The 19,590-nt window shown below is 35.6% G+C and overlaps 1 protein-coding gene across 1 annotated transcript; it reads right to left on the bottom strand.

The window, feature by feature from the left end:
- Window positions 1-3,321: 3,321 nt before the first annotated feature.
- On the bottom strand, window positions 3,322-14,191 carry eva1ba (eva-1 homolog Ba (C. elegans)). Its single transcript, XM_053494451.1, has 4 exons — window positions 13,856-14,191; window positions 6,898-7,019; window positions 5,554-5,646; window positions 3,322-5,366 (listed from the first exon to the last, which is right to left on the bottom strand). The coding sequence occupies exons 3-4, from the start codon at window positions 5,618-5,620 to the stop codon at window positions 4,921-4,923; spliced, it is 513 nt and encodes a 170-aa protein (XP_053350426.1). The 5' UTR covers window positions 5,621-5,646; window positions 6,898-7,019; window positions 13,856-14,191; the 3' UTR covers window positions 3,322-4,920.
- Between the last annotated feature and the right edge of the window lie 5,399 nt (window positions 14,192-19,590).

Raw genomic sequence — 19,590 nt, 5'->3', positions numbered from 1 at the left:
TAGTAGAAAAAAGTCAAAGGATTAAATACATATTCAAAGCACTGTATTAGACAATATGGATTTGATGTCCGTGAGAACTGTTTTATTAGATTAACTCACTCACTTATTGTATACACTGCTTATTATGTTTAGGGTCACGGATTGGATATGAGAATAATCCTTATTGAATCCTCGACTGTAGAGGTGTGAAGTCATTTATGAGAAGTGTCATGTGCTGTTAAATTGTTTCTGCAGTGTATAGTGGTCTTGCTTAATAACACTCAGATAAAATTAAACACTTTGCTAATGGATTATAAATACTTAGTTGGAATCCCTGTCAGCAACTGACTAGTCTAATTAAGATTTAAAGATAATTATCGTTTATTGGCACATTTCCCAAGTGACATATTAATTTATAAAAGTGGAATATTTATATTATTTATAATTATATATATTTATATTTATATATATTTATTGTGGGTATTAGAAATACATCACATGAATATAACCATCTTGGCATGGACTGGTTGTGCAAACTGGTCATGTTTTTTAATAATTTTTTTATCTGGTTGTAATATCCCTTATTCACAACAAGGGGGTGGCATTTATACATTATTTTGTTTTGTTTTGTTTTGTTTAGATATTATCACACATGACGCAGAAAGACAATGAGACCTATTATTTTCATATAACACAGACATGAATTCAGAATTCAGGATTGACAAATTTTTCAAAAGTATTTTTCTGGCACACATCCCAGACTGACCACCTCCGCAAAATCACAAGATCCATTTAATGCTGTGTAAGACAGATAACACGTTTCATACTAGTTCAAAATAGAGTCATTGTGCAAAAAAAAGTTCTGGGCAAATGTTTAAAGATTCTTTGAGTAAATGCTATCAATTTGCCTAAACCACATTATGACCTCTTTGGTCTAAATATACTTTAATTTTAACTTGGAGTTTTTAAAATAGTTGCTAACAATTTAATAAACAACTTTTTATAATACCCAGTTTGTTTGTTTTTTAATCTTTTTCCACACTAAGCAAAACAGCTTTCTAACTTTGCAGGTGAACATAACTGTTAAACCTAAGTTCAAAACATAGCAAAATATTCAAAACAATTTGATACATTTCATTAGGTAATATTATATTAACACATATTTAAAAACTGAAAAAAACTTATTTTTTTAAAATACTTAATTAAAAAATAATAATAAAAGGACAAAGGAGTGAGTGCTAGAAGCGGAGAAGAAGGAGTGGGCGAAGGACGGGTGGGTGTAGGGGTGGTGGATCTCACATTTCCTTTCACCTTTCAACCCCATACAGGTATTCTTTTCCTTGTGGAGGTGGAAAGTATATGATCACCTTCTGCATGCATAGAATGCTACATGCCAGGAAATATCTGCGAAAGATTTATCAGGGATAGATAAGATATTGAAAGAGTTTCTTAGTTGTATAGGAACAGAGAATATAAGGTGTGACCCAGATGGGAACTTGTGGGCCAATTCTGTGGTGTGTGGAACTACACTGACTAGCAATGATGTACATATTTATTAGCAAATATTTCATATACACTGTATGTGTTTGTTTGTTTGTTTGCTTAAAAAATGATATTATAAATGCTGCTTTATTTTGTTTTGGTGTTTCAGAGTTGTATGACAACTGCATATACTGCCTAAGCAACCGCATGATTGATTTATAAATAACTGATTACATTACAGACAGCCATATTTGCATTGGAAATTTTTTCCCAAGATTTGTTTATTTATTTAAGATAATTGCGTTATGAGTGACAAAATTATGTTGGGTGACACCATTAGCGAGTAATATGGCAGAATGCATTTGAATTGAGAGATTGAAGTGTTTTGGCAGGCTTAGTACATTCTGCACGCAAGATTAACTTGTAGCCAAGTTGTGTGTTGGTAAAAAGAACTGTGTAAAATGTCTTGAAAAGCTCTTTTTAGTATTGCATCTGTACAACCACTTGTTGCATCATGTACAGTAATATTTCTAACATATTTTTGTGTATATTATTGGGGCTGCATGGTGGCACAGCAGGTAGCAGAGTGTGTTTCTCATCCACACACACACACACACACACACACACACTGTTGACTGTTGTCCCAAGATGACTTCACCTAAATCAAGATTAGGATAAAACAGGTACTCAAGATAAATAGAAGGATAAATATAAATACATTTTAATTAAATGGCTTTTAGCCTCATCCAGAAAAGACAACTTCACTTTTAGACTAAACGATTTTACATACTCAAGACAAAACTTGTTTTAAGCATGCCTTTATGTTTGTTTTAGTTTTAAGCATGCCTCAATGTTTATGTTTTTTTCCAAGCCTTTATGTTTTGTTCCAAATTATTTTTATATTTGAGTGCAATACTGCTATATATATATAGCCTATATTTTTTTTCTATCTTAGAGATGATGGGCCACTGTAAAGACCGTTGCTTCGTCTCAGGATCTTTTACATGCACCCAAGTTTCATGACTGGTAATAGTCCTCGACATGATTGACTGGTCATCCCCTGCTTGCTCATGGAGGCCTTGGCAGACTTTAACAGGGTTTTCCTTCTGCTCTTGGGTCAGCAGCCCAGGGAACAACTTGGCACCAACGTGGAGCATGGTCAAATCACGCATGAGGATTGTCTGGACTGTTCCATATGAAACCCTGACAATGGCATCAATCTTGTAGTATATGTTCTCTGATGATCTTCCTGCAGAAGTTGCTAAATAGTTTGTTGAAGGTCTTCCTGATCTCTCGTTGTCAGATGGCAACACAAGGCTGCACCTTCCGCACCATACGGAATAATGAATGAAGGTGCAGCCTTGTGCTGCCATCTGTTGGTGTCTTACAAAACTAGTCTAGAAATCTTTTATACCACTACCAGGTGTCAGGTGCTTAAATACCACATGCAACATTACTGCGTTTTTTTTATTGGTCTTTTTAAATTTTGGGTTTTCGTTAGCTGTAAGCCCTTTTATAATCTTATAATAATTAAATTACTGAAATCAATCAACTTTTTGATAATATTGAAATTTATTGAAGTGTGTGTTTGTATGTGTTTGTATATATGTATGTATGTGTGTGTGTGTGTGTGTGTGTGTGTGTGTGTGTGTGTGTATGGCAGTGTCTGTATATACACCACTTGGATTTAACTGAACAAATAATTAAGGATCCATCCTTAAATATTGAATGCAGTTATTATTATGGTTCTGCTGGCAACAAGTTATTTAATCCTAACTGATAAAGTGAATTATTCACTTATATAACATAAACATGTAAAAAAATAAAATAAAATAAAAAACTAACAAACAAACACAAAAAAACAGTAGATGGCTATGTTTAATAGTGAAAGTAAGAGCATTCCACATTCACAATGCAAAGAAAGCTTAAGGGATTGAGACTAAACAGCATGTGTAGAAATAAAGACCACTTATCAGCAAGGCTAATCAGAAAAAAAAGGCATCAAATTGTTGGAGAGCATGAAGAAAGATTCCTGAAGGATTGGAAAAAAGTTACATGGTTTGAATTTACCCTGTTCCTGAGTGAAGTGCACATCAGGGTAAGAAGACATGTGCATGCTCCTTTCACACTTAATGCATACTGTACAAGTCTGTGGGGATATGGGTGTTTATAGTCAAACTGGGACTTATGGGAGTAATAACTCCCATTATTTCTCGACATCCAATAATCCCCTGCTACACAAATGCACTTAACCGAGAATTTTACTAGGGCTTGGACACCATTAAAATAGAGAGTTTTCTCAGTTTGACAGAGCTATGATTAAAATGCCTTCCTCATATCTGAAATGCTGGCCTCCCTGGAACTTCTTTAATGGCATACGCATGTGAAAATGTCTTGGAGCAAGGTCAAGACTGTATATGGAATAAGGCAAGTGGTGTGCAAGTGGTGTTCATGATTGTACAGGTTCCACACAGATCTCTTCTGCAAGTTGGTGACAGGTTAGCAGTCAATTTTTAAGGATCAGCTGTTCAACTCGCTGAATGTTTACAGGAACGCCTGCAGTAGGCTCAGAGCTACAAGTCCCTGTTTGACTCGAACGATTTCGGTATGAAAATAATATTTACACCAAGTAAATCACCTTTAAACTTTGGCAGCAGTGGTGGGGTGTCACTGGTTTGTACTTATTTGTCAGGCGCATCCCATGAGTGCTTGTTTGGATTGGGATTCGGGAAATTGCTGAGTCGTCGGCCTTTGTCTATTTTCCACTTGACAGTGGCTGTGGTGTTCTAGTGCCTTTCTATAATAGCCAGCATTGAACTTTTTGGGAATTTGTGTTACATTGGCTTTTCAGTGGGATTGGCCTAAAAGGGCTGATGTTGGTCCCAGCGAGCATAGGTGAGCCTTAGGTGCCCATGATCCTTTCACCTTTAGATGTATAGTTGCTGGTCAGTGTTGGTTGGTTACCTGGTGGTGGTGTTGATTTTATGGCTGATCGATGTACATATAGACACACAACAAAAAGTCACGCTGAATGTCAGTATAAATGTACAAATTTTATATAAAACTTTACTGATAAAACATAAGTATATCAGTTTACACAAAAAAAAAATGAGAAATTGTAAAATAAAGAAAAAGAAATGATAGAACAAAGAGCCCAGTGAAGGGGTGCATTTTGAACAAAACCTGATTCTTTACCCTGAAAACTTTAGGGGGAATGAGACTCTTATGAGAGCATTTAAAAATAGCAATTTTCCCTAATAGGATAATTCACCCCAACACCTGTCTCAATGTACAACATAGCACCAATATATGCTCTTGTTTAGTAACTGTGCTTTCCACGGTTTACTGGGCATGAACCGTGGAAAGCACACGGTTCATGTGTGCTTAAATACAATGTAAATACTCTAAATACAATGTCTTTAAAAGTCATGCTGGGAACCCATTTAGTTCTAAGGAAAGTTAATAATAATGCACCCTTCCAATTGTACTGGTTCCTGTGCCCAGGATGTCTGGTTGTCCATTTCTCCAGATTTCTCTGATGATTCTCTCTCTTTCCTCCAAGCGTTGGGCTCGTTCCAGCTCCTCTGCTGAGGTAAACACATTCACATTTCCATCCAAAGTGCTGTGGTGGTTGCCAATCGTGATTTCTGCGTTGCAGTGGGTAATAGTAGCTTCCACATCTCCAACTTTGTCCTCATTTTCCTCCTCCTCCTCATCCTCGTCTTCATCACTATCTTCATCTTCATCATCTTCACAATAGTCCTTCAGCTGTTTTCTCTCTGGAGTCGGTGGCTCAGTTGGACTCCGGGGCTTGCAGGAAATTCGTATTACTAACAGACAAAGGGTAAGCACCAGGCCAAAACACACGCCAATTACAAAGTAGAGGCCAAACTTCTCAGGATTATCTAAAAGGTTAAAATGTATACATATAACTTAGCTTGCAGTGTACCAGTTAATACAACAATAATTTTAATAATTAAATAAATCAATAATGATTTATTGATGGTAAATAATAATAATAATAATAATAATAATAATAATAATAATAATAATAATAATAATAATAATAATAATAATAATAATAATAATGACCTTTTATGTGTGCATAGGCAGCAATGCTGTTGCTCAAAAGGTCCATCTCTTTCCTTTTTACATCCATTCTGACTTTGTCTTGACTTTTTACACCTGACAGGACAATACATAAACATATTAATTAAATTGTTAAATATTATATCAAATTAGAATTTATGCTGACTTTTTGGTCAAGAGAAAATTCTTGCACAATTGATTAGAACAGAGGTAGCTACAGTAAGTGAGCTGATCAGAAGGTACTAGGTTCAAACCCCAGCACCACCAAGTTGCCAATGTTGGGCCCTTGAGTAAGGCCCTTAACCCTCAACTGCTCAAGATGTATAATAAAATAAAATGAAATTCGCTCTGAATAAGGGCTTCTGCTAAATGTACAACTCATTTACTCATCTTGTTTGGGACACTTATCTGTGACTGTCTTATATAGAGCATGTGGTTGTAGAATTAAGGGACTAGCATTTACAAACAAAGGGGTCTTTGTTGGCTATAGACCGGAGGACATATGTGAAACATTTTTATTGCAGTCATGAGAGTCACTATTGGAAGTAGCCAAAGAAAGTAATTTCCTTTGCAAATCTTGATGAATAGTAGCCTGTGTCTTTCAGGGAGTTGAATGCTTGTTTGCTGCATTTTTATTTTAGGATACAGTTCAGTTACATTTACAAAATTACACACCTCATTGTTTGTCAGTGGACTGGTTACATTGTGTTTTAATCCTGTCCACAAAAAATAAATCAATTTAAACATAATATAAATACTTGAAAGTGACTATTAAGAAAAAGCCACACCCTCTTATGCTCTGTAAGTGGCCGGGTGCTCAGAGAGATTTTAGCCTTAATCAAGTCAACATGTCTCTGTTCCTTTTCCAATTCTATGATGGGAAATTTGGCTTCAGTCCAAGCACACTCCTAGAGAGATTGCGTCACAGGATATGCAGCTTCAGGTCATGTGGTCTTACTGGCAGAGATTTTAATAGGGGGTTATCGAGGACTTTGCTTGCTGGGCCTTACCAGACTTCCTGTGTAACGCTCACACATTTTCCCAATCCATCAGCGTCACATAGCATTTCCTACTGACTTTGGCCTTTGCAACCCTATTTGCAATTGTTTTCAAAGCACTACAGTGCTGTGCATGGACAGAGAGGCAGACATTAACTAAATGAAGTTAACATTCGCTATTGCAGCTATGCATGTAATAATTATACTCTTATTTCATAAAATTAATCAGCAGTAAAAATTCATTTAATTGATTTTACATTGATTTGAAAATGCATGTGTTAGATCTGACATATTTCCCCCATATTATATTGACCAAATAAATTGCAAATGAGTAGGCATTATGTCTTACCGTAAAAAGATGCCCTCAGAGTATGTTCATGATATACTGGTTGGTTTAGTTTGATAGTTTGAATTGTCCTTTCACTCTGCCCTTATCTGCTTTTCCAGCCTTTGAACAGTTAAGTCCTTTGGCTGGACATAGAAAAGATAATACAAAAAAAAAAAAAAATGCACAAACAGATGTCAGACACACCACAGTCAAACAGGAGGCTGTAAAGCAAACAAAAATGACAGACTTATTGCTGGATCTGTGGACAGAGAAAGTAAGGATAAGCCTAAGGTACATTAATAAAAATTAACTGCCAAAATAAATAATCCATATATTTATATTGCAGTCATGAAAATGGTAGACGAAAGCTTACAGATAACATATTAAGTACTAAAAATGTATAAATGTAACAGTGTCAACATTAACATAATAGTGCATTTGTACTTCTTTTAAATTATCAGCAATCTAGACAGAAGAATGAATCATAGAGCACCAGGTTCTGTATAGGTTTTGAGTGCTGTTTTATGGTCTGAAGAGGAGCTGGTGGGAGTTTGCAGCACAAGTTGTTTTAACTGAGCCCTTTGGCTGTGCTGTTCAGATTTGGATCCTGCTGACTGTTGAAATTCCCCTTAGTCCAGTTTACTGTGTGTGTACTTAACTGAGAGGTCATCAGGCAGCAGAAGAAGTGGAAATTCCAGGTAGCAGGAGTTAAGTACATACTACTATTGTGAATTGATACACTGCCCTAACTAGGGACATTAACAGGTACAATTAAATAAAACACACCGCCAGTTTTTGGATTAAAATTACAATCAAAAATAGACATACAGCACAGACCAGAAATCACCCCCACCCAAAAATAAATAGACACTGGAGGCACTAAAGAATGGACAGGAAACTGGACAAGGCACATTTCTACAGTAAGTGACATATGCTTAAAGGGCTTTTTGAGGGTACTTGATTACTGTCCACAGCCATAGTGTTTTATTGGGTAAAAGGGCACACAGGGCTCTTGCTAAAGCGTTATGGCACAAGCTGCATTAGTGCTTAAATACGTAGTTGTTTATTTACTCCTTCACTCATTTATCACTGATAACTTCTTTATTCTGGGGATGTACACTTTACACCAATCAATTCCTTATTTAAACAAGTTAAATATAGTTAACTAACTATAATAAGAAATTACATATTTACAGTATGTTTTGAGTTTCTATACTTGTTTTCTATATGTCTTTTATACTGTGAAATCAAACATAGTGGTATTTGATCATTTTACCAAACTGGCATAAATATTTATATGTCACCGTTTATATGTCTAGCTTGCTTTTTAATGGATTCATGGGGACCTTTTCCACTTTTCTGAATTGTTTGTGAGGGCACATTGAATTTAAATTCTTATCTGTTCTTGGTGGTTTGACTCTCAAATTGTACTCCCTTATAATGTACCTTACAACAGTAGTGAGTCTACAACAGTATTTCCCAAAGTGTAGGCCAGGAAACATTTCATGTTTGTCTCATTTGCTGATCAGAGTTTTACTTTAAAGTTTGGGTGGGCCGTGATCTACTTAATTTTAGGAATGGCTGGTCTACAAACTTTTATGATTAACCAGTGGAGAAACTAAGACATCTTAGTTGAATTTGAATTTGAATTTAGTTTGTTATAAATAATCAAGACTTAATAATTGTCTGCTATTTTCCTGAACCCCTACAATTTTTAAGACATGCTAAGTTTTGCCTCTGAACTGAACAAAAAAAACTATATAAAAAAAAAAACATTTTCTGACATTTTTACTTGTAACCACTCAGCTCACCTTTTAACAATGACATAGGCACCCCTGTTTTTGACATATTTCCATGATCCTTCTTATTAAATTTTAAATCCAGTTGGTGCAAATTTTGTTATCTATCTTATTAAAAATCAGCACTAGTAGGGCCAAACCTTAAATTACTACATCCACTACATTGTTGGTGGAAATAAAGCATTATACAACCCTAACGACCTATCATGTGATTGTGAGAGCTCATGTGATGTTTTTATCAGTTTGTATCAGCACCATGGCAGCTTTTAGTAAGGTTCATAGTTATTTTTATTTTTATCTGATACATTATAGGAATTCAGCATGTATCAAAGAGATACCAGCTTCAAAATCTAGAAGAACCCCTATGATCTACCTACATATAACTGTTACAGTGTTTATAATTGGCAAGTACGTATATTAAAAAAATTTCAAGCGTGTTGAAAATTTTTGTAACAGTTCCAGTTTCTACTGAACAGAAATGAGCCACATGAAACCCTGACAAAATTTTTGACAGTCTCCTTAGGTTTTTCTCTATCTCTATATCGGTTTGGGAAAAAATTTGGAATGTCATTTTATCAGACTTGTTTTTAAATGATACAAAATAGAGGAAAAGTCTATTAATCCTGCCATGTGCTAGAAACCTAGCTAGCAGTACCATACTCCTGGGTGGTGCTCCGGCATCTGTAAATGAATGTTACTAGCAGTCAGAGCATTGTTTAAAATCAAAACACTTATTAACCTGCCCTGATGTTTTGCTTGTGTTTTGTTTTTCCCACGGGAAGGGAAGTATTAATAGACTCCCTGTTGCCCAAACTTCAGCTCCATAACTGGGCCATAGTCAGGCATTTGTCTTGGTTTGACCTAATTTTCTTATCCAGAGCAGATGTTTCTACAAGGTTGGACAAAAGCTTGGTATTTTCATAAAATTCCCATACTCTGATATTTAAAAAGGGACAGACAAACAAACAAACAAACAAACAAACAAACAAGCAACAAACTAAAAACTTTGCTTAATCTAAAGTAAATAGTGGTAAGACCAGTATCAATTAATTAAAGCAAGTGATTAGATTTGATAACTTAAAACAGCTACAGTATATATCAGAAATCAATTTTCCAAACAAGATCAGGATTCTATCACTATTCAAATCAGTTCCAAGAGAAACACAGAAAAAGTCTGGGGAAAAGGCCAGTCTGTATTTTGGATACTGGGTTGTTTGCTTTGTGTATGAAAGGAGGAGCAGCAGGGGAAGTCCTGGGACTGTCATATCAAGTGATATTTTTGTTGCTTCCCTCAATAAGAACACCACAATAGCATTTCCTCTCCCGGTCTACCCAGAACACTGTGTTGTAACTTTATTTTGTGTGTGAAGTATAAAAAAACAATATAGTTAACTGCATTCACTTATCCTTAAATGTTTGAATTTGTGGTGCGTTATTAAGATGTCTATATAAAAAGAAACTAAGTAGATCATTTCAATACATAAAATTGTTTATGGACAGCCTTTAAAGAAGAACCACAGAACGGAAGCTCCTCTTTTTACAGAAGGTTAAACAGAATGGATAAATCATTCAGAAATGATCTGACCACATAACCACACAAAGCTGGAACGATAACAGATCATTTCAAGAATTTAAGAATTATGGTAACTACACATAACTAGTGTTTATCCAATTTTGATATTTCAGATTAAGTGGAAACAACATTATTTTATTTGTATCATTACTGCAACAACATTAGAAATGTCATACTCTTTCAGAGCTATTTTGAATTGTACATTATGTTTTTCCAGTTTGACTTCTAAAAACATTTGTATTAAACTCATTTACCTTGCCCCCCTTTTTTCCTTGAAATGAAAATGAAAAGATGAAAATACTGCATGTTTATCTGCATGAACCTGATTTAATATTTTTTTAACATGAATATGCAAGGTAAATGTGACTGACTTGCATTGTAATAATGTAGTCGGCAAAAATTCAGAAATGTGTGATGTGAATTGTGATGAATTGTCAAGTATGAAACTACATGTAGCTTTGTCAGCATGTATTCTCAAGTAACTTACACAAGCCAGTCACAATCTGACCACCAACAGAGTCCAGGAGCACTCAATATTTAAGCAAAAGCTTAATGGAAGTTCAAGATTTTGCCTGAAACCACAGTAGTGCTGAGGGTGACTTTCTACTCAATAAACCTGGACACATTTCTGCAACACAAGGGCATAGTGTTTTACCTGCAAAAACATTCAGTGGAGGCCCATGACAGAACATTAGCTGCAAATATTTTGCATAGGAATTCTTTTACTGCCTGGGCTACTACTGACTGAAGAAAATATAGATCATGGTTGGTGGTTTGGAGTCATTCCAGTACTCTGAGCTCTGCCAGTGGTTATTTTGTGAGAGTGGTATTTCACTTGGAACCAAGTCAGACATGTGGTTGCCATCAGCTCCTTGACCCCTACACACAAGATTAAGCTGACCCTGAAGCTGCATGGCAGCTGGGAGAACAGACACCAAACTAATACTATGAGACTACCCCACTCTTTAAAACACTTCTCTTCAAATGGATAGAAAACATAGGTTTGGTTATATATGTATATTTATTAATTATTAGTTCTTATGAAACAGAAGATCTGGTCTGATATTGGGTATGGTCAAGTCTAAATGTGTGCATATGTTAACTTTTAAATAAAGAATTAAACAATTGCTTTAAATGTACTACTACTTGTTAACTATTTTATCTTGAATATGGTAATGTTGGACCCAGAGACTATCCCAGAAACTCTGGAGAATGAGGTAAGAATACACTATGAATTGGACAACATGCACACAAACATTGCCCTTATGGGAAATAATGCATATGCACATTCACATCTAGAGCCAACTGAGCATACTCAGTCCACCTACTATAATGTTATGGAAGGTGGGAAAAAAATGGGAGAACTCAGAGAAAATCCATGCAGACAACAAGGAAAAATTACAAAAACTAATTGTGAACTATAACCTAAACTCAAAATCAAACTGAGAACATAGGATCTGCAAGACAGCAACACTTGCCACTATCCCACCCAACACGCTGCCACCCAACATTTTTGATTTTTTTTCTGGCTTAAGGAATCGTTGCATTATATTTACAATGTTTAATAGTAGATCTTGATTTAACTATTTTACAGTTATTCAAACTATTGAAAAAAGCAAAACACATCTCTCCCTTTTTTTTCCATGGGGATAGCTAAGGATATTATCAAATTTTGGATAGCCTTTGAATTCCTCAGGTTTAACATGACTATGGAAACCTTTTCTACCCAAATATGACATAAATTCTCCATCAGCCATATAAATATTTGTATTTCTTCATCTATTACACACATGTAAATAAAAAATAACAAATATCATAATGATGCTTTCTTTAAAAAGCTGTGCATGGTCATGTAGACACTCTTGCAGAGGGAATATCATGGAAACGTAACCTTAAGTTGATCCCTAGAATCAAATTTCACAAATAGATCTGCATTTCACAGGAGAGCATAATAACATACTGAACATATTATACAAACCTTCATGTTACTGTACAATGCAAAATATGTGGTCTGCCTTTCTTATGAGTATGCAGGAATCATTGAGTTTTCCTGTTCATGGAGAGTGTACATTACTGCCCTCAAAGATTGATGGACTAGATTGCCTGAACAGGTTAATAATGTATTGACAATACAGTGTTTTTTAATTATCAAGGATTTATTTCTTTAAATATAATCTGTGTGGCAGGGACAGACAATCGATAAGATGCATCACATGGCACCATAGACACATTTACACAACCATTTTAGGATAGTCATTTAGCATAGCCAATTGGCCCCTCTTCAGAGTTTGGAAGGTGGAAGGAAACTGTAGAACCCTTGGAAGAACCATTTGGACAAATTGAGTCCATACAAAATTCCACATAGTCAGTAAGCTGAACTCAGGATAGACCCTGGAGCTATAATGCATTATTTTATCTTCACCATGACCTGTAACTTGTATTGTATATTTGCATTTCTTATTTCTTGCTATACTCCGTAGTGCAACCATACCATGCAGAGAACATGCACTTCACAACCACAGACCCAAAATGGGAATCAAACCCTGAACCCTGGAGGTGCGAGGCCACATTGCTCATCAATATGCCACCATACTGCATATATATTAGAATATGTTAAATATCATTTAAAGGAATGATATTCTGGTACTAGTCCTCCTTAGGCCAGCACATGAGTCAGAAAAAATTGTACAGTTGTCAAGACCTCTGCTTCTGCCAGCTTCTTCAGCTTCTTGGTTTTTCACATCATTGAAATCTCACTCACTGTGTGAATAAATGTGCAGGGGCATTAGTATAAATGGTGCTACTGATTGGAATTTTGACAGGCAGTACAAGAATATGAACCGATCTATGGTTTACCTAAATCTGAAGAGCATGTAAACCTTTAGCAACCATAGGGCTGGCAGAGTGAATTATAAAGGACTAGGGTTGGGATATTGGTGCTTTCAGAGTGTTTGTTTTGGTATAAATCAGCCTTTCAACAAAAAGGAGATGTAGAGCTTGTCTTGACTTAAATAAGCATACAATTAATTAGGAAAAACAGTCAGAACAAATTAAACCAAATGAAATCAGATCAATTAGATCAAATTAAAATTAATGGAATGGAAATAAGTGGGAAAAAATGTACATTGACATCACCTCATCTTCTTCTTATGTTGCTTTAATATCAGTTTAAATATGTTCTGAACGAGCAATTTTTCAATAATTTTACATTTTTAACAGCATAAAGTAGTTAGATGCTAAGCATACACATACAAACAACCATTTTACTAGCTTCTATAACTTCATCATAAATGTGGTGTTAAAAATAACATGCATATATATTAGGTCCTGAACTAAGAGAGAGATTGTGAACACTGTACCGTATGTAAGAAGTTAACCTCTTATCCATCAGTTGCAATACCAGATCTGTGGTTTTTCATCATAATTCACAGATCTGTTCAACGAAACAGAAGTGGCTCCAAGGCACAATGTTTTTTTCCATCCAAAGCAACAAATAAAGTCAGGAAAAGGCTGTTACGCTGAACCACCACTGAATACATACAGAATCATCAACATTACACTGCTGCATGCCACCGGAGACAGTACTAAACTCAAAAAAATCACTTACCATGGAATATACTTATGAGAAATATTCAGCTGTTTTTTTTTTTCATAAAGTTTCTGAAGTCCAAATCTGATTCCACACATTTGGCACGTAATCCAGATTTTGCAGTGTTTCTCCTAATTCCAACCATCCAGCACTGTTGAATTGCTTTTAGTGTAACAGCCAATCCATGTTCTTCTCTTTACTAGGTATGTATATTTAAAAGGTCTACTTTTGCCTGTTCCTGAGTCAAGCGCTGGTGAGTTTCTCTAACAGCGAGAGCGTAATGACAGATTTCTCTGCATAAAAATTGTGGCTTACTAGCCAGAGAGTGTCACACAGTCAGTGAGAGAAAACGGGAGAAAAGGGGGAAAAGGAGGAACAGTCTAAAATGGGCAGGGTTTGGGAAGAGGGGGAAGGAAAGGAGAGAAGGGGGAGGCTTTGTGCGTTGTTAAGGAAACAGTTGAAAAAAGAAACCCAGAGTTCAATTAACTAGGATTTTCCACACTGAATACAACTTCACAGTACAAGGGAATTACTAAAACATTGACTAAAATGGGTGTGTACACATTTAAATGTACTATGGAAAAAAAAAACACAAGCTTTCTTTGTTGTTTTCAACAAAGGGTGTACACATTTCTTTTCCATCTACTTTAAGCAGAAAGTATATCTTTGTAATGAGCTATTATTATACTTATAAAAACACACTAACTAATTAGTCTATTTTTTAAGGTGTAGACAGTGTGAGTAAACACATCTTTTGTATAATAAATATATATTTAAAGAACTACAATTAAAGGCATTCTGGCATAGATTTCACGCCATTTAACTCCACTGAAAAAGTAAATAAAAGTGTTAATCCATGCTGATCCCCTATTGCCCTCCTCATCCCCTATTGCCCTCTATGTAGGTGTGAGACATGAAACCTGACCATTCTTGCCTGAAGTAAAAAGCATGCATGAGCAAGTCCACCTTTGCATCACCCTGAGTTTCCTTGCTACCATAACAAGCACCACGAACTATGAGTAAAAAAAACTATGATTTAATAAATTTTTCATGCAACTTGCCCTCATAAAATCCAGTAATTAAATAAGTGATCTATAAAGCATTTGTAACTGTTGATTAAGTAACAAGAAATCGCAAGATCTTCATTTTTATTAGGGTAAAAACACAGGAATGGTTTAATCAAAATGCTTTGATTTCTCCCTCAACACTTTATTTCTAGCTTGCAGTCATGTTATGAGAAAACAAAAAGGTAGAGACAACAGCAGGATTCTTTCAGCCAGAGGAAGAAAAGGAATTTTGGAGGGCTTTAACAGGATTGCTCTATTGTTCCAGGAGAAACATCTGTGGATTTTGCACTTCCCGATCACATCCTAAGTTGAATCTTCTCTTAGTTGGCAGATGTCAACTTGTTCCCAGGGTTGATTTACACTCCAGTAAAAAGCTAATGGGTAGTGAGGGGTAAGGGAGAGAGGCTCAGGGATTTGTGGGCTGTCATGACTGACTTATCATAAACCCAATGCTCCCTTTTAGAGCCACAGAATGATTGCTTCGAGCATTCCTTGTACCATGACTCAGCCGATGAATATGGTGATTTGCATTTGTAATCAGAAAGTGTTTTTTAAAAGTAGAACAAAGAGCATTATCTTTCAATACTGTCTGTCTGTCTCTGCAAAAGATATAATGAGTGCTGGAAGTGGAAAGTAAAACAAGACAGTACTTGTCCATGAGGATAAAACAAAGGTGACATGAGGTAAATGCTTAACGGTGTACAGGTCTTAAGTAAATGTGAGCTTTCAGTGCAATAGTATACTGTATGAAGTGCATGGCTTGGGCAGGACAATTTGTCCTGCCCAATATGCCATAAGTGTGCATATTTATGTGTGCATGATGGACTATTATGGAATTGTGTCTCATTAAGTGTGTGCCCGTCTCATGTTCAGTATTATTACATAACGTGATATGTAATTTTCATTTTATGTAACGTAACATAACATAACAATAAATTAGAATGGCTGCATTTGCAGTGGAGGCTGTGAAAGATTAAAAGAGGCATACTAAGAGTAGGTTTGTAACCTCTATAAAATGCCACATATTTATACAGCAGAATATTTGTGGAAGGAATTCCATTCCTCTGTTTAATCAAGAACTCACACATTTCAAAATATAAACACATGCTCTTCATGTCTCGTCTCAACTGACATCAAAATTTCAGTATTCGTGCTAATGATGTGGGAGTTTTGAAAAATTCTACACTGCAACCTATTAGAACGCTTGAAGATTCCTGGCTCTTTGGACCTACTTATTAAAATAATCCCACTCCAAAAGGCATCTCCCTACAGGTATAGCCCAATACATCTTACATAAAGAAGCATGTCTCTACCAGTTAACCTCTCAATCTCTATTAAAGTCCACTCTTCAAGACATCATTGGGTGTAACGTGTTATCTGGAAACCTTTCACATGAATTTATCGCCTGGTGTCCTTAAAAACACATAAATATTTTTTTTCACTCACATGGATCCCTTTTTGTTGTAGAAGTAGAAAGAGCTAGTTAAGAGCTCCATGCTGAGCTCTTCTTAAGTGCTGTTTTTTTGGTGAATGTGGAAAGAGTTCTGGCAGGAAAGCGAAAGCAGAAGGAAAAGTCTGTCTGGTATAAGAGTATAAGGTTAAGACAGGAAATCTCTCTGGGGGACCAATGTGGTCTGTCCATGTTCGGCAATACTCCGAGAGTACCTAGACATGACCAATAAAAGGCTTCACTGTTTCCTTAACTGAGAGAGGAGTGAAAAGGGAGCGAGGTATAAACCCGAGTGAGTGTGATGAAGGAACAGGAGAGCCAGTGGGCAATGGGATTGCTTAGAATGTTTATTACCATTACAGCCAGACCTGCTCTTGGAGGAAAAAAAAAGAAAAAAATTACAGTTGTGAATGACTAGTTGTGAATGCAAAATATAAAAGGATTGGGCAGTGAGTAAAAACAGGCATGTTGGTATCCTTGAAAAATAAGGTAACAATCAATAAACAAACAAACAAGCAAACGCAGAGAATGTTATTAAGCCAATTTTACTGTAAATGTAATTAAATAGAGTTATTCACAATATAATATATAAAACAGAGTAATGCATAGAGTAATGTATATGTAAATGAATAAAATAAATGTAGAGTATATAAATAACAGAACTCGCAGGTCTTGAGTTTTGGTTGAGTCATTAATGGAATTTACTGGAAGCTGGTGCCAAAAAATTCACAAGGGTAAAACAGTAATTACAGATGAACAAAAAGAGATGGAGGATAATTGCAGACAACAGTGATATTGTGGCCTCCATGTTGCTTATTGTCCATAGCCAAAGATTTAATTTAAACTTAGTTATTTTTATAAGGTTCAATTAAAGTCCAAAATGAAAAACTCAAGTTTATTCAGTGTGTGGAAAGTTGAAAAAACCTTAAAGAATTTAAACCAAAAAGCGGAGGCATTGTGGTGTAGTGTTTAGCACTGTGCTCTTGCACCTCAAGGGCTGAGGGTTCAATTCCTGCCTCGGGTCTGTGTGCGTGAAGTTTGCATGTTCTCCCATGCTTGGTGGGTTTTCCTCAGGGTAGTCTGGTTTATCTCTCACTTAAAAACATGTAGATTAGGCAAACTGGCATTCCCAAATTGCCTGTAGTGTGTGTGAGTGTGTTTTCCCTGTGATAGATTGGCACCCTGTCCAGGGAATACCCTGCCTTGTGTCCAAATCCTCCTGGTTTAGGCTTCAGGGGATAGGCAGAACAGAAGATGAAAGAAACTTTTATCTAATTATGCTACTCATAGATGGAATTAATTTGATCTATGATCTATCCCAAATTTTTCTTAGGTTAAGTCATTTGTTTTCTTTAAATGAGCACTCAAGGCTAACATTGCTCTGCACTTAATCCCATTTTTGTTGTCTATTTTACTTTGCATTCTTCTAAAAACCTAACTGCTTATTGCTATTTTTATATTTTACTATGCATATTGTACTTAAGTCTGTTTTATTTAATGATATCTTGCCTTTTTGCTTAGTGTAATACTTTGAATTGCCTCAAACTGTGCTATACAAATAAATTGACTATTGTCTATTTCATTCACTGTGAATTTGGCTTAAGAAATGTATATTTACCTATTTTTTTAACCATTTCCTGTTCAGTATGTTAAAAGAATGTGAAAATAAGCAAAAAAAAAGGGAAAAGTGACTTCTCATTAGAGAATATTAAAGTCGTTAGAGAAACCTTTACTTGGTCTCCATGGTGGCCTGCACCACACACACTAATGATGACCTCGTAACTCAAGGTCATATGTTAATACAGTAGGGACTGGCAACATATATTACTTATAAATAGATTACAGCTTTAGGGTTGAAGGCAACATTTAAACATTTGCTTGTAAACTATGTTTAGAATGAAAAGCAACTATTAATATTGCTACTATTAGACACTATATATATACGTATATATATATATATATATATATATATATATATATATATAGATATATATATATAGATATAGATAAATATATATATATATATATATATATATATATATATATATATATATATATATACACACACACACACACACACACACACACACACACACAGTGTGTGTGTATGTATGTATAGCATCTTGCAGTTGATGGAGATTTGTGGTAATCCTTAACAAATAATTATTTGATTGACATGGAAACATTGTGGTTTACCAACAGGAAGTTCAGTATGTTTAAAAACTTAAAGTGCTGATAAGTCACTATCCTCATTTCTCTAAAGACTTCCTTAGTTTGTTTTATTAATGTTCTCCTTTTGCCCTACAATACAGCAGCTTATATGAGCATTTAAATGCTTCTGTGATGAGAGTCAATAGGCTGTAACTGCTGTGATGGACAGAGGACAATGTGGCAAGTGAGCTTGTAAATGCCCACACATCCTGATAACTCAGTTCTGCCTTTCATGAGTTCAGAGCTCAGTGATCAGCCCCAAGGAATATGAGTTGACATTCTGGCCATTCATCTATTTATTTCTACTCTAACCTCTTTACTTTGCTGTACTACTACCTGGTTTCTTTTTCTTCTTAAAATAATACTATGCATTGTTAGAGCTCAAGCATTATGATATCAGCCCTGTGTGGTCATAGTATGTGAGGGCCCTCTTGTTTTTCTAAGGATTTTTTTACTAGCATCTTAACTAGGGTCTTAACATGCTCAAAGTCATAAAGATTTGCTACCATTAGGATGCCTGAGTGGCTGGGCTCCAGCCATAGCACGGGGCCCTCACATGAGATTTAGCTCATACACACTTGCATGTATACATACAAAACACAATACACATTTGAACTCAATGAGCTGAACAACTTTTACATTGCATATCATGGGTTCAGTTCAACAGGAAATCAGTTATTTTTGGTTGTTTGCAAAAAGCAAACGGTGGAATTTGATACACTCTTCCTAGAGGATTTATACAATCGCCACTCAATGCAAAATTAATATCTAAAACTAGTCAGCTGTGACAGTGCCTTAATCTTATGCCAAACAGTGGGTAATATCTTCCTGTAAAGCATCATATTGAGTGACATTATATTGAGAGACATCATGGTCAATGACATCACATGGAGTGACATCATAGTGTGATGTTTTTCCCAGCATCTGATGCGTTTTGAAGGTCCTGACATAAAATTTCCACATTCTAAAATCATGTCATGATTGTATTGGTATGTCCCCTTTAAATGCATTTTTCAATTTCGCCC

Source organism: Clarias gariepinus, chromosome 4, assembly GCF_024256425.1.
Source record: "Clarias gariepinus isolate MV-2021 ecotype Netherlands chromosome 4, CGAR_prim_01v2, whole genome shotgun sequence".
Lineage (NCBI taxonomy): Eukaryota > Metazoa > Chordata > Actinopteri > Siluriformes > Clariidae > Clarias > Clarias gariepinus.
Note: the sequence above shows the minus strand (reverse complement) of the source record. Positions and strands in the feature narration are given on the sequence as shown.

What these genes read in the sequence shown, in the direction of transcription:
- eva1ba (XM_053494451.1), bottom strand. Translation starts at nt 5,620, where the DNA reads ATGGATGTAAAAAGGAAAGAGATGGACCTTTTGAGCAACAGCATTGCT. An exon ending in TGCCTATGCACACATAAAAG is followed by an intron (nt 5,367 to 5,553) that starts GTCATTATTATT and finishes TTAACCTTTTAG; the next exon opens with ATAATCCTGAGAAGTTTGGC.